At 51.3% G+C, this 14731-nt stretch overlaps 1 protein-coding gene across 1 annotated transcript in view; it reads right to left on the reverse strand.

The window, feature by feature from the left end:
* HYDIN (HYDIN axonemal central pair apparatus protein) overlaps window positions 1-14731 on the reverse strand; it is a 2950008-nt gene that overhangs the window by 257158 nt on the left and 2678119 nt on the right. The window contains exon 79 of the mRNA XM_086945295.1: window positions 13889-14169. Coding sequence (XP_086801421.1) covers window positions 13889-14169 — 281 coding nt within the window. The remainder of the gene's footprint in view (window positions 1-13888; window positions 14170-14731) is intronic.

Consider the following 14731-nt stretch of genomic DNA (forward strand, 5'->3'; position numbering starts at 1 on the left):
AATAGCACTGGAGATCCAGTGAGAAATGCTTTGTTTGGACAGCGGAAATCCCTTCCGCGGGGCACTGTAGGAGACAAACAATTGTGATGATTTCCTAAGAGGTTTCGTACGCTCCAAGTAGAATTTTAAACACCTCTGAATGTCTAAAGAATGTAAGGACCTCTCTGCTGGAGTAGTAGGTCGTGGAAAAAACGACTTCAAAATTAAAGGTTCATTCAAATGGAATTCAGATGGAACTTTTGAGATGAACTTTGGATTTGTTCGTAGGATCAGGACATCCCGCTTGAATTGTAAGAAAGGTGCCACGATTGTCAGTGCCTGGAGCTCGCTAACCCTCCTGGCAGAAGTCAATGCTAACAGAAGAGCTAGCTTCCAAGACAGGAATTTAAGGTCCGTCTTGTGAATGGGTTCAAACGGTGCTTTCATCAACTGACCCAAGACCAAATTAAGTTGCCAAACTGGTGGAGGAGGCCGGACTGGAGGAAAAACCCTGAACAGGCCTTTCAAGAACTGCTTGACAATCCTATCAGACCAAAGCGAAGGACCTGAAGACGTCCGTCTGAATCTTGAGATGGCTGCCAGATGAACTTTGACAGAAGAATGAGCCAACCCAGATTTAGCCAGCGACAGGATATATGGCAGAATTTGATGCGGAGCTGAAGTGTAAGGGTGAAGATGTTGTTTCTGACACCAGAGGCAGAATCTTTTCCATTTTGCCTTGTGCGTTTTATTGGTACTTGGAGCTCGAGACAAGATGTCCCTAAACTTCTTGGTGAAATTCAGAGTGTGGAATTCCCTGTACTCAGGAGCCCCGCTGTCAAGTGAAGCGAGGCCGGGTCCGGATGGGGCACTTGACACTGAGACCTCGTCAGCAGAAAAGGGACCGTTTGCAGGCGAATTGGATGATCCTCAGAAAGCAGGAGGAGTTCCGTGTACCAGAACTGTCGGGCCACGCTGGTGCAATCAAAATCATTGTGCACGGCTCTGCCTTGATTTTCCTGAGCAACCTCGTAATTAGGGGTATCAGAGGAAAAGCGTAAAAGAATGCGCCGTACCAGGCAATCGAAAGCGCGTTCCACAAGGATCCCGGATGGTGAGCCCTGCTTGCATAGAATTGCCATTTGGTGTTCTCCGGAGTCGCAAACAGGTCTATGGTTGGGGTCCCCCAGACCGAGAACACCTCCTCCAGAATGCTTTGGTCCAACTCCCATTCGTGACTAATGGATTTCTGACGACTCAGAGCCCTGCTTGTTGATATAGTGCATGGCCGTTGTATTGTCTGTTCGGACCAGCACTGAACGATTCCGAATTTGTGGCAGGAAAGCCTGTAAGGCTAAACAAATGGCTTTGAGTTCTAACAAGTTGATGTGGCACTTGCTTTGAACTGGATCCCAGTGTCCGCTCATGTGCAGTTCCTGGAGCACCGCTCCCCAGCCTTCTAATGAGGCGTCCGTGGTGAGAACCATGGGAGACGGAGGGATTGTGAATGTCATTCCCTTTGTGCTGTTGTCTTTTACCAACCACCAGTCACAAGTTTTTCTCATTGCTGGTGTAACCGTAATCCTGTTGTCGAAAGAGCCCCCTGCCTGGTACCATTGCTTGTCGAGCTGCTCTTGCAGTGGACGCATTCGCAGCCTGAAATGTGGAATTAAGGGTATGCGGATGAGATCGATCAGAGCAGGGACTTGTAGAGCCGTACTGACAGGGATTTCCTCTTTAGCAAGAGGCGAGCCGATAGCATTAGTTTGTCTTGACGTTCCTCTGTTGGGTAAGCTTTGCAGCGTTTTGTGTCCAAAATGGATCCCAGAAACCTTGCTGACCTGGACGGTTGAAGAACCGACTTGTCCTTGTTGAGCTGAAGGCCCAGGTGGTTGAAGAGTTGGATGCAGGTGGTAATGGCCTCGGAAGTTTCGTGGAAAGATGAAGCTTTGACTAGCCAGTCATCCAGGTAGGGAAAAACCTCCAGAGATTGTTTCCTGAGGAACACTGCCACCGAGCCAACACCTTTGTATATATCCTTGGTGCCGACCGGAGACCAAAAGGAAGTACTTTGAACTGAAAATGGCTCTTGCCTACTGTGAAGTGCAAGTATTGCCTGTGAGCTGGATGGATCGGCACATGAAAATAAGCATCCTCCAAATCCAGAGTCGCCATGTAGTCTCCTGGATTTAGCAGACGAAGAATATCCTGGAGAGTGACCATTTTGAAGGATAGTTTGATGAGATAGGTGTTGAGCTCCCGTAGATCTAAAATGGGGCGCCATGTTTCTAACTTTTTGCGAACCAGGAAGAACCTGGAATAAAACCCTTTCCCCTTTGTGAGAGAGGTACAGTTTCTATTGCCCCCTTGATGAAAAGCTGGTGGGCTTCGAGACGTAGCAGTCCCAGATGTTTCGACTGGTTGGCGCCTGGAGCTCTGTTTGGAGGAAGATGTTGAAACTCCAACGCGTGGCCACTCTGAACGATATTCAGGACCCACTGGTCTGATGTAATAACCTTCCAACTGTTCAGACAATGAGAAATCCTGCCCCCCACTGATGTCATTGGAGGGATAGGAACAGTAGAAAGAGCCGGGAGGCCGCTATTGACGCTTGGAGTTATCCCAACCTTGACGATTTTGACGTCCTCTCTGTTGTTGGTGATAGAAAGACGCCATCTGGCCTTGGCGTTGATTGGAGTATTGAGGTTTGTAAGATTGGGAGGATTGTGAATAGGAAGAATACCTATGTTGGTTGCCACCTCTGTATGAGGTGAAACCTCTCCCCCTCGCACCTCTGAATTGAACCTTGCGGTAATTCAGAGACCCCAAAGACTTTGCCGTGTCCGTTTCCTTTTTGATGCCTTGAAGTGTGTCATCTACATGCTTTCCGAAAAGCATTTTCCCACTGAACGGCAAATCCAAGATTTTGTTATGGACTTCCTGGCGAAACCAGGTTGCTCTCAGCTAACCCTGGCGCCGTAACACAGCTGAACCCGCCAAGGCACGAAAAGCAGTAGACGCTATGTCCATAGCACAGTCTATTACCTCCGAAGAGGAACGTTCTCCTTCCATCAAAATTTTTATGGCCTCATCCTTTGCTGACTCTGGAAGTTGATCCACAAACGGGGAGAAATCGCACCACATTTGGTGATCATACCTGCCCAGGATGGCTAGTGCATTAGAAGCTCGAACTAGGAGGCTGGCCATAGTGAAGAATCTTTTGCCCACATTGTCCAGACGTCTCCCTTCCTTATCCGGCGGTGTCGTAAGTGGCTTTGAAGGATTTTTTGACTTGCTTTGCGCCGCTTGGGAAATGACAGAATCCGGTTTAGGTTGTCCAGTTAGGCAAGCTGGACTGCCCTCTGGCGCTTCATATTTCTTCTCCGGCCGGGGAAGAACCGGGATGACTGTTGCCGGATTTTGCATGACCTTAATTCCTTAGGACCATACATGCTCTATTATAGGTATGGAGCGAACCGACTTCTTGTACGGTTCTTTAAAGTCATAAAGAAAACAATCCGTCTGCACTGTAGTAATTGGCAGGCCAAATCTTTTGGACGCTCTCTCCATAAGGTTATGAAAACCTCCAATGTCAGCTGGAAGGGAGGTAGCAGTATCCAACACTGGTGCATCCGGATCCTGAAGGTCATCAACATCATAATCTCTATCTGGATCATGAGGAGGATCATCCTGAGGGGCGGCGTGGCTTGAGCGCCGATGGTGGAGGTCGCCTGAGCGCTCGGCTCCGCGATCGAGCCACCATTATTCCTGAATCCCGGGCGACACGGGCACCCCGACCCCCAGATCGTTGAGCGCTGTGGGTGCTGAACCGGGGGGCGACTTTGGAGACCTGCAGCGAGGCCCGATCGAGGTGAACGAGAACCCACGGAGCAAGCGGAGCGGAGCTCAAGATGGCTCCCGCTCCGTCTCCATGGTCCTGAAGCGGCCCGCGGGCCTAGGAGGACCGGTGACTCCGGCGACACCTTCTTCTTCCTTGCCCCTCTGGAGGAACGATGCCAGTGCCGACTGCCTGAGTGACTGGAGACACCTGTGAACTTTCCAAGCGGTGCCCATCGAGACCGCTGCTCGGCTGAGCCCTGACTACGCAACGAAGCCGCGAGGGGAAGGGGGAGCGGCCGGACACGTCGTCTTGCTCGAAACGACACAGACCTACACCATCTTGGTCCTCGGAATCGGCAGCATGTGGGCCCACCTGCACCACACTGGGAGAGTTTTGAGCCCAGCCCGGGAACTGGGGGACAGCGAGAGTGGCTGGACGGAGCTCAGCCTAGTCACAGAATCCACGTAGGCTGAACCTGATGGTCGACAAGGCCTGCAGTTGGTGACGAAGGCGACGGTGCCTCGAGGAGATCGAAGACCCCGGCTGTGCACTAATGCCTGATAGTGACCCTACTCCCCCCCCTACCGCCCTTTTGCTTCCAGGAGAGAGGCTGCTGGCCTCCGCCCGGCCCATTGCCTCCACGGCCTGGCAGAGGAAAAGGTTCATTGGGTGCCCGCGCCACGTGGCATCACCGACGGACGCCATTGCTGCCTGATCCCGGCGACCTCGCCGAGCCTGCGAAGTCCCACTGACACTATCACTGACTTCCTACACTCTCAGCCATCGGATAAACCCGCATGGGAGAGCACCCAGCTCTGTGCAACTGGTTTACGAGTAGCTGAGATATCTCCTGCCACCACACAGGGGACCGACCTGCAGTCCGCATCAGCACGGGTCCTTCGACGGCAACCGAAGGCACTCCGATTGACCCTCCCTCGACTGAGCGACCACCGGGTCCACCACTGGAGACCGCAGCCGCCATGGTGAAGCCGAAGAGTACTAAGGGTGGCACTCAGGCCGCCTCGGATGAGGAGGTGCCTGATAAAGACGATCAATTGGATCCGGAGAGGTCGGGGAGCCCACACCTCCAACAACAACTCAACAGGATCCTGGCGGCGATCACTGATACACGGTCGGCCCTCCAAAAAGACATTGCCCAGGTCGCAACGAGCCTGGGCTTGCTCAGGGCGGACCACAGTAAGCTCTCGGACAGAGTCAAGGAAGTGGAGAGCTAGGTGGGAATCTTAGAACCCGCGCAAAAAACTTTAGCCGCCGCCATGAAGGACGCTCTGACCCGCATAGATGCTCTGGAAAGAAAGGGCGGAAGACACTGAAGGGCGCAATAGAAGGAATAACATCCGTGTGGTGGGCCTACCGGAAAAAATCGAAGGTGGTGACATGGTTGCCTATTTGGAGGATTGGCTCAGGACTGTGGTAGCACCCGAGGGGTTTCCTCCTTTTACACTCTGGAACGGGCGCACAGGGTGCCGTCCAGACTGCCGCAACTGGGCCGACCCCCACGCCCGGTGGTGGCGCGGCTACTACATTTCCGCGACAGGGATTTGCTTCTCAATGCCGCCAGACAAAATGGGCCGTACCAGGTGGCAAACAGTTGGGTGAACATTTTTCCAGATTACACCTATGAGACCCAGCGGAGGCGAGCCTTCTTCTTAGCGATCAAACGAGAACTGAGGAGTGAGAGCATCCAGTATTCTTTGCTATTTCCGGCAAGGCTCCGCATCATCCTAGATGGCACGACCAAATTCTTCGATACCCCGGAGGACGCGTGCAGTTGGCTTGAACTGTACAGAGCTGGCAAGGATGGTCCTGCGTCCTCCTTCTCGACTACCTCGGAGGTGGGCCTACAGCGGAGGTCTAAAAGGATCCGGAATCGCCGAGGCAGACTTGGCCGACCCTCGACAGTGGAGACTACAGCGGAACGGCGGGGGGTGTTGGAGATGGTATCCAGTATGTCAGGCTCCCAAGGTGGACCCATAATTGAAGACTCGGAGCCTGGCAGAGGTGGGGGCCACATGGACACGGAGGACTCTGAGACTGATAGTGTGAACCTCCCTGTGATAACCCCAGAGACAGCGGAGGGCCTGCTCGATGGACAGGGGTGATTTCGGGTGAGCCGGTTCCAAGGGGGGGGGGGGGGGGGCGGGAATCTTTGTGGGAACTGTTGGATGACTGGATGTGAGGTGGGTTGGGGTCAAACCCATTTTCGGCCCTCATAACTCAGGGCTTGATCGCACTTCGGTAGTTTTGAGGTGCGGAGACCCCCTGTCGACGCTCGGCCCCCACTTTGCCCTTAAGGCACACCTGCGGTGGCTACCGTCAGGTTAGTTTGGGGGTATTTTGTGGGTGCAGTTTGGATGGGAACTAGATGGTAATATTTGGGACCTGTTCTGAGGAGGGTGGGGGGGGGGAGTGTTCGGGGGTTGTTATGTTGTTGGGGGGAAGACACGCCATCGGTGCGGGGCTTACACTGTGCTTAACTGTACTTGAGCATTTCTGGGGGAGACTTGATGAGATACCATGGGACAATGGCTGATCTATCTACCTTGAAGTGCATCACCTGGAATGTACACGGTCTGCATTCCATGACCAGGCGACATAAGGTCCACGCTTACCTGGTGCGTAGAGGCGTACAGATTGCGCTGCTACAAGAGATACACCTTACGAAGACGGAGGGATTGGCGTTGCAGCGTAGGTGGAGAGGGCAGTTATACAACACCACATACTCAGCTTATGCTAGGGGCGCGCTGATCTGGGTGCGGGCCGAGGTTCCCCTGCAGGTAACTAAACACACTGTGGATTCGGAGGGGAGGTTTGTGGCCATAGCTGGCAAACTGGGGAGAAAGGATTTGAACATATGCAGCATTTATGCGCCTAACGTGGACCAGCTGGCCTTTTTGGCTGCGCTGTCGAGCTCTCTGGCCCACTATTTATCGGGACCTCTTTTGATCGGGGGAGACTTCAACTCAGTGGTGGACATTGATCTCGACAGATCTCACCCTACCCTTCCGGACTCACCAACCCACCGGGTAGCCAAGGGTAGACTGGAATGGCAGACTAAGTGGGGACTGACGGACATTTGCCGAGCCCAGCACCCACATGCCAGAGACTACTCCCATTTCTCCGGCATGCACAAACTGCATGTGCGGTTGGATGGGTTGTTGGGGTCGGCGGAACTAGTGTCCATGGCCGTGAGGTCTGAGTATCTAGCGAGGACCATCTCCGACCACAATCCTCTACTGGCCGACTTTAGGTGGCTCCCGGGTACCCCCTGCGTTCCAACTTGGAGGCTCCGCCCCGAGATATTGGAAGATCTGGTGTTCCGGAGTGAACTGGAAGACAGAATCGCCGCGTACTTCGCGGAGAACGAGGGCACAACTGGGGCGAGGGCCACTGAATGGGATGCATTTAAAGTGGTAGTTAGGGGCTATTGCATAACGAAGAAAGTGGGGATGCGACGGGTCCTTCTAGAGGACCTTGCTAAAGCTGATCGGAAACTCCGCGAGATGGAGCTCCTCCGTCCCGGCCGCCCGGAGCTTCAACAACAGACTGTGGCGGTGAAGGAAGCAGTGGCTGTTGAAGTTGAACGGCTACGTAGTTTTGACTACAAGGCTTATCTGACCAGGTCGCTCGCTGAGGGTGATAAATCAGGAGCGCTCCTGGCTTGGCTGGCTAACCCTACGAGACGCACCTCTCCCACGGTGGCTATGCGGGATGCGGAGGGCATAGAGGTTTATACCCAACCCGAGATCCTTAGTTGTTTTCTGAACTACTATGAAGGATTGTACCGAAGTAGGATGTCACCGGACACTACCCCCATTGATGACTTCTTACAGGATTTACCTATCCCCGCTCTGGAGCCTGAACAGGCGAAGGAATTGGGGAGAGACGTGGAGCTGGGGGAGATCCGCAGCGCCATAAAAAAGATGGCACGAAACAAGACCCCAGGCCTGGACGGACTTCCAGTGGAGTTCTACTCCACCTACGTTGACCTCCTGGCCACACGGCTTTTGATAGTCTACAGGGAGGCGAAGCGTCTGGAGCGCCTTCTGGGCTCGATGCGTGAAGCCCTGGTGGTCCCCCTGCTCAAAACCGATAAGGAGGGCAACGACCCGGCGTCTTACAGGCCGCTTTCGATGCTTACGGTCGACTATAAGATTTTAAGCAGCATTCTAGCCTCGAGATTGCTGGGTCACATGGGCTCCCTAGTGCATAAAGACCTGGCGGGATTCATCCCCAAGCGTAATACTACGATGAACATCCGTCGCTTGCTCCGCCTGTTGGGGGAGGACCACGACGAGGCCCCCATCCCATGATCCTCTCAATTGACCTGGAGAAGGCTTTTGGCAGCTTAGAGTGGGACTACCTCCGTAGAGTGCTTGGTTGCTTTGGCCTGGGGGAGGGCTTTCTGCGATGGACCGCGGTGCTATACGCCTCGGCGATGGCTAGAGTACGATCAGGCTCGCTGATTTCCCAACAATACCCGGTGGAGCGAGGCACGAGGCAGGGCTGCTCATTGTCCCTGCTGCGCTTTGCGCTCGCGGTGGAACCCCTGGCGCTGTCGATTCGCACCGGGGCCTATTACAGGGGATTGCGGACCTTGTCGGGGCAGCAGTACATTTCCCTCTATGCTGACGACCTGTTGCTTTTCCTAGAGGATGCTGGAGAAGCCTTGGCCGGACCCGATGCAGTACTCACTGCTTTCGGTGAGATGTCGGGCCTCAGGGTGAATTGGGCGAAAACTTGCCTATTTCCGGTTCGCGGGGGAGAGCCCCAACCCGACACTCCTAGGGCGATCAGATGGACGCCTAGCTGCCTTAATTATCTGGGGGTGTACATCTATCACAGCCCTTCTGACATCCTAGAGGGCAACATTTCCCGATGCGTCCGAGCGTTAAAGGGTAGCATGTCCTTCTGGGCCACCCTGCCGCTATCAGTGGCAGGACGTATTGCTCTGCTGAAGATGGTGGCACTTCCTCGGTTACTATATTACTTCAGGATGCTTCCGGTCTGGATCCCACCGGCCGTCTTCCGGAACTTGAGCTCTCTGCTCGTGGCGTTCCTTTGGGGATCGGGCCGCCGCAGAGTTGCGCTTAAGACCTTGATGAGACCTAAAGCTGAGGGGGGGGGGGGGGGGGGGGGGGTTGGCAGTACCCGACTTTGAAACATAATACTTGGCTGCCCAACTGCAGACCTACACTCAGGAGATAGCACGGGAGTTTCGAGGCCCGGAGGAGGAGCCGGGGCTGGGCATACCCAGACACGTTCTATCCTATATTGCACTGCAACAGAGGCTGGCTTTGAAGGACCTCACACAGGAGGAACGCACTATACGATCGTGCTGGAACCGGGTGCAACGCAAGTCGGGAATGAAACACCCGTATGCCCCAGAAATCCCACTTGGGATGCTCACTGCATTACCGCATGGTGGCGATTTGTCGCAAATACGGGTTTGAGAGGATGCTGGAATACAGATCATAGGTGACCTTTATGAGGATGGAGTGCTGCTGCCTTTGCAGGCGATTCTAGACTGCTTTGACATCCCCCGGGGCGACTTCTTGCTTCATGCGGCGGTCACGAGGGCACTCCAAGCACACTGGCAGAATGGTTTTGAGGAACCACAGACGTCAGCGGCGTGTCAATATGTCATGATGGCGGCGGGAACGGTCAAAGCCGTAACGTGCTTGTACTCCAGGATGATCAACGAGCGGCTACCCCCATTGGACACACTCAGGACCCGATGGGAGGCAGACATAGGGAAGGACATCCCGGAGACCACGTGGGCCCAGTTGATGCGCCGGGCCTGGAAGAGCACGCGTAACGCTCGGTTCCAATTGCACCACTTTTACATACTGCACCGCGCCTACCTGACCCCGGAAAAGATACAGAAATACTTCGCCTCGGACACGGCGGTCTGCCCTAGATGCCGGACGCTTGGGGCTGACCTCATTCACATGTTATGGTCCTGCTCCGCTTTGTCCTCATATTGGACGCTGATAGGGGACACCCTTAACAGGGTTACTGAACGGTCCCTACAGTTTGACGTTGCGGTGGGGATCTTGCACTGGTTTACGCATACCCCCCAAAACAAAGTTACCAGTAAATGTATTGACATGGGGCTACTCCTGGCGAAACGGGAAATAACTAGACACTGGAAGGCACGGGTTGGTCCAACGGGCACTAAATGGCGCAATGAATTTCTTAAATGTGCTGAGTGCGAGGGCACCCTGAGATATCAGTTGGCGAGGCGGCAGCAGAATGAGAAGGCGCTAGAATCAGCACAGGCGTGGGAGGCATTGGTGCAGGCCCGGCGCGATCACAACACACCCAGTGACCCCGATAGTGATGATGATGGGCAGCCTACGTCCCCGTAGAGCAATAATGACACGGTATTCCAGTCAGGAAGTGTAATGTCTCCTACCACACGCTCTTTGCACATCTACCAGGACACCGATGGCCGGGGTGGGAGGGGGGAGGGGGACAGAGGGAGGAGGGAGAGTCATAAGCTTCCTACTTGGGAACTTAGTCCTCCGGGTGTGTTTTGTTTAGTTGGAGGAGGGGGGGGGGAATTTTTTTATTTTTTTTTAGAAAAGCAGAAATGAACCTTTAATTTATGTATGGTCATTACTAGAAGGCCGCTGGGCCCACATGCATCGATTCAACATAAATGCCGCCGACCTCCGGATTGTGGGCTAAATGGCTGTATATTAGTGTTCTTCCATCGTCGGTGTTTCCATCACCGATCGCCTTATAGAGGACCAAAGTGTAACTTTAACTAATTCCTGCAATAAAAATATATTTACAAAACAAAAATGAGGAGGATCATCCTGAAAATTGTCATCAGAGGAGACATAGTCATCCTGAACCGTCACCACCTCATGGTGACTCTCCCTTGGTTCTGGCTCTGCAACTCGTGGAGCCACCGGTGTTACTGTCACTGCAGGAATAGGAGGTAGAGAAGGTGAAGAAGGCCGTTCCTGCTGAATGGTAGTATGTAATGGAAATCTGTTTCTGCAATCCTGCAACATCAATTGCAAATCTGAAATGAGAGAAGACGGCATTGCCACCATATCCTGACCTAAGGTCTGCGGAGGCCTGTCCTGTTGGACATATTGGCGATCGTAAAAATCCTCCGAATCTGTATCTTGACATTTTAAATTTAAGTCCAATGGGCTGTAGGCATCCCCATAAGGACCATTATCCTCCTCTACGTCAGATTCCTCATCCAGTAGTAGTGTAGGAGGCAAAGGTGTTACCCGCCGTGGAGAAGTCATCTCAGGTGTTATCTGGCGTCTTCTTATGGAGATGCAAGCTTTTTGGATCGTTGTCGACGTCGTCGACGGAAGCGTCGGCGTAATCGTCGTCGATGGAACCGTCGACGGAGCTGTCGACGGAAAGATGGTTCTCGTCGATGGAAGACTCATCGTCGACGGAGGATTAATCATTGACGAGCTTGTCGTCATGATCATCAAAGCTGTCGTCATCGACTACCTTCGTCGTCATCATCGTCGACGTTGAGAAAGTAGATACCATCGTCGACGAACAGGAAACAGGTACTTTAAACCTCGACGAAGCTATTAATGCTGCCGACGACGACGAAGCTGCCGACGACAGTCCGTCGACGGAGACGTACCTGAACTTAGATCTTTTTTGGAAGTCGTCGTCGACGAACCAGCTGTTTCTGTTGTCGACGGACGTTGCTTCTTCTCAGATCTTCCTCCCTGAGGTACTGCAGAAGGTTCTCTGCCTCCTTTCTCCTTTTCAGATGGTGGAGAAGTAACTGAAACACTTTTCTTCACCTTCTTAGCTGTCTGCGTCTCCTCAGTCTGTCCCTGCCTCTCCTTTACACCTCGGTGAGGAGATTTTATGGGACTAGCCCTTTTAGACCTATCAGAGGTCCTTTACAGGGCTTTCACAGGGGGCTCAGTCAAAGTTGAAGGGGAGGACCTACACCTTTTCTTGGATCTTCTGAAGGACACAGCTGAGGAAGAGCCCTCACTGTCTGATGACAGGACTTCCTTCCTTGACTTCATTTTCAGGAGCCAAGTTAACAATCTACCTTCCCTGTCTCTCAAGGTCTTTGTTGAGAATGTTCTACAGATCTTACAATCTGTGGCTTTGTGGTCAGGGTACAAGCAGTAGATACAGTCCTCATGCTTGTCCTCCACAAACAGCCTTTTCTTTGAGCAGGTAGCAAAAGCTCTAAATAAAGCCTTCTTCTCCTTCTCAGACAGTAGAAAAATCGGAGGCTCTGAGGTTCTCTCAGGAGGGTTCTAGGGGGTGAGGCTATTCTGATTGGTTGTTGCAGAAAGTTTGGGCTCTTTTACACAAAGAGGTGGACGGGCTACAAAATGAGATGAGGCCTAGGCCTACTTTTTCTCTTTTGTGCTTATTGCTAAGGTATATTTTTTTATTTACCGAGGCTCCCATTCCGACGACGGGGGAATGATACAAAGAAATGGAATCTATGAAAGTTCCAATACTGGGGCAATCTAGACTTATCTGCCAACCTAACCAAGTCATACGTTATGGAAGTAGGGCAAAAGCCAAGGAAAAAATTAAATGATAAAATAGGAGAACACAAATTGGGGAAAGTGCAATCCTTCTCTTATCTGGGCATTTTATTGGACGGGCGTTTACATTTTAAAGTTTTACTTGAGGAGCGTTGTAATAGGTTATTGTCAAGTACAGGGGCAATAATGAATTTTGGTCGTAGACTAAGCCGGTGGTCCCCGGAATTAGTGATGAATTTATATAACTCTATCTGCTTCTCTAAGGTAGCATATGGAGCGGAGCTCTGGGAATTCGCCAACTTGGACAAATTGCAGGTTGAGGAGAACAAGTATATGAGAAGGCTCCTCAGGTTCCCAAAGGGGGTTCCCGCCTATATTGTTTGTGAAGAGTTGGGGGAGCCTTCATATGGGATATGATCCAAGTTAGACCCCTGTTAGCGTGGGTTAAGATTTGGGACAACCCGAGGGCTGATCATTATGGACTGTCTAAGTAGGGATAAGGGAGTGGACATCCCCTGGTTGAAGTAGCTCAAGGTTGTCTTCAGAAAAATTGGCTGTAAGGACCGGAATAAGGCTAGTGTAAAGAAGAGATTCGTTGTGTATAAGATAGCCTGTAGAGAGCAGAAGGAATGGGGAAAACAGTCAGTTAGAGCCCATAGCTTAGTGAGATCTTGTGAAGGAATGGAACCAAACCTCGCTCTTACATATAACGCTCGGGATAGATTTTTAATTACACGTTTTAGGCTCAATCTTTTACATTATTTATTAGCTGATCTGGCTGGTTTTATTAATTATGGAGAGCCAAAGGGTTCCTGCGGCTGAGATCATCGATCTCCGCAGGATACCCTTCATTTTGTATTACTCTGCCCTTTCTATTCATTGCCCAGGCGCCTGTACTTAATAAACTGGTTGAAAAAAATGAAATTTAGACATGCCAAGGTTGCCCTACTACAGTTACAAATGGCGCAAGACCCATTTACTCTGCTTGCCATCACAAGTTTCTTAAGGTTAGCTTTGAAACTTAGAGAAACTAGAGGATCAGTTGAAAGGAGTGGAGGATAGATAAGGGACTATTGAATTTTAATGAACTGTAATGAATACTGATGTACCCGTTTTTAAACTATTCTTTCTGTACAGATGCTAAGATTGTTTGCATTATTAGTTTGATCTTTTTTTTTAACTGAACTTTTATGGTGTTTTTGTATAATGCTGAATAAAGGAATGTAAATACCTACCTACCTACTTTCCTACAGTATTACTTTTTTTTTAAAAAAATTGAAAATTGTTAGCTGTGGTTGCTAAAAGATGTAGGTGCCTCCTTACCTCTTACTCTAAAGGCAACTATACTGTGATCTGTTGCAAGTGATTAGAAAATTATTATTTTACGTGATCATGTGAACAATCACTTATGCAAGACAACACCCTTACTAGATAACAGCTCAACAGCAGCTCCACACAAGTGGGCTGAATTGACTGTCAGGCAGTACCATCCATAATGATTGCATACAACGGTAATTTCACAATAATGCATTATTACCTGGCCCCGATATCACCCGTGTTATTCATGATGACCCTCCTGGAGGCAACAGTCTGTACCACCACCGCTCCAAAGGGGATATGTTCCATGTCAAGGCTGACTTCAATGCCCTGGCTGCAACCACGTAGGACAAACAGTGGTCGCGACATACCAGCACACTCCAGCATCACCTCTTCAGCAAATGGTGGGATGCGGCATTTGGGAGAGAAGGTAATCTCAACCTTACAGCTTCCACCAAGGGACTTCAAAGTCAACTCTGTAGAAGGTGATAAGCTGAGAACCTGCAAGAGAAAAGATAAGTTAGGAGTATTCAATGCATTGTTGAGTCTAATTTGCAATATGTTCAAGGGTTGTTCTAACAGAATGCAACACTGGCAGACACCCGGGGAGGGCTTATTATCATACACTCCCACATACCCGCTGCAAGCTCACTGGAACAGGTTTACTGTGTTGGAGGAGGTAGATTGACTCACACCGAACGGAAATACCTCACCACAGATCAATATTGGAAAGTCCATGGGAGGTCTAGTATCGAATAAAAATGTTTTACCCGCCACCATTCGAGACAACCTAATTTTTAATACCTTGATGAGGGAGGGGAATAGAGAAGAGGGGAGCCTGGATCGTTGTCTAGTAAATGGAGTGGGGGACTCACTAGGCCGAGATAAGATAGTGGAAGGATGCTTAAAAATCCTTTCCTGGAATATAGCAGGGATAAAAAATAAGTTGCTCATGCCGGAGTGGTCCTCCTTCATGTCTGCTCACGACATCTGCTTGATGCAGGAAACCTGGGCTCTGGAGGAGAGTGCTAGTCCGGGCTTTGCAACTTTTGACATCCCAGCA

Source organism: Lissotriton vulgaris, chromosome 12, assembly GCF_964263255.1.
Source record: "Lissotriton vulgaris chromosome 12, aLisVul1.2, whole genome shotgun sequence".
Classification (NCBI taxonomy): domain Eukaryota; kingdom Metazoa; phylum Chordata; class Amphibia; order Caudata; family Salamandridae; genus Lissotriton; species Lissotriton vulgaris.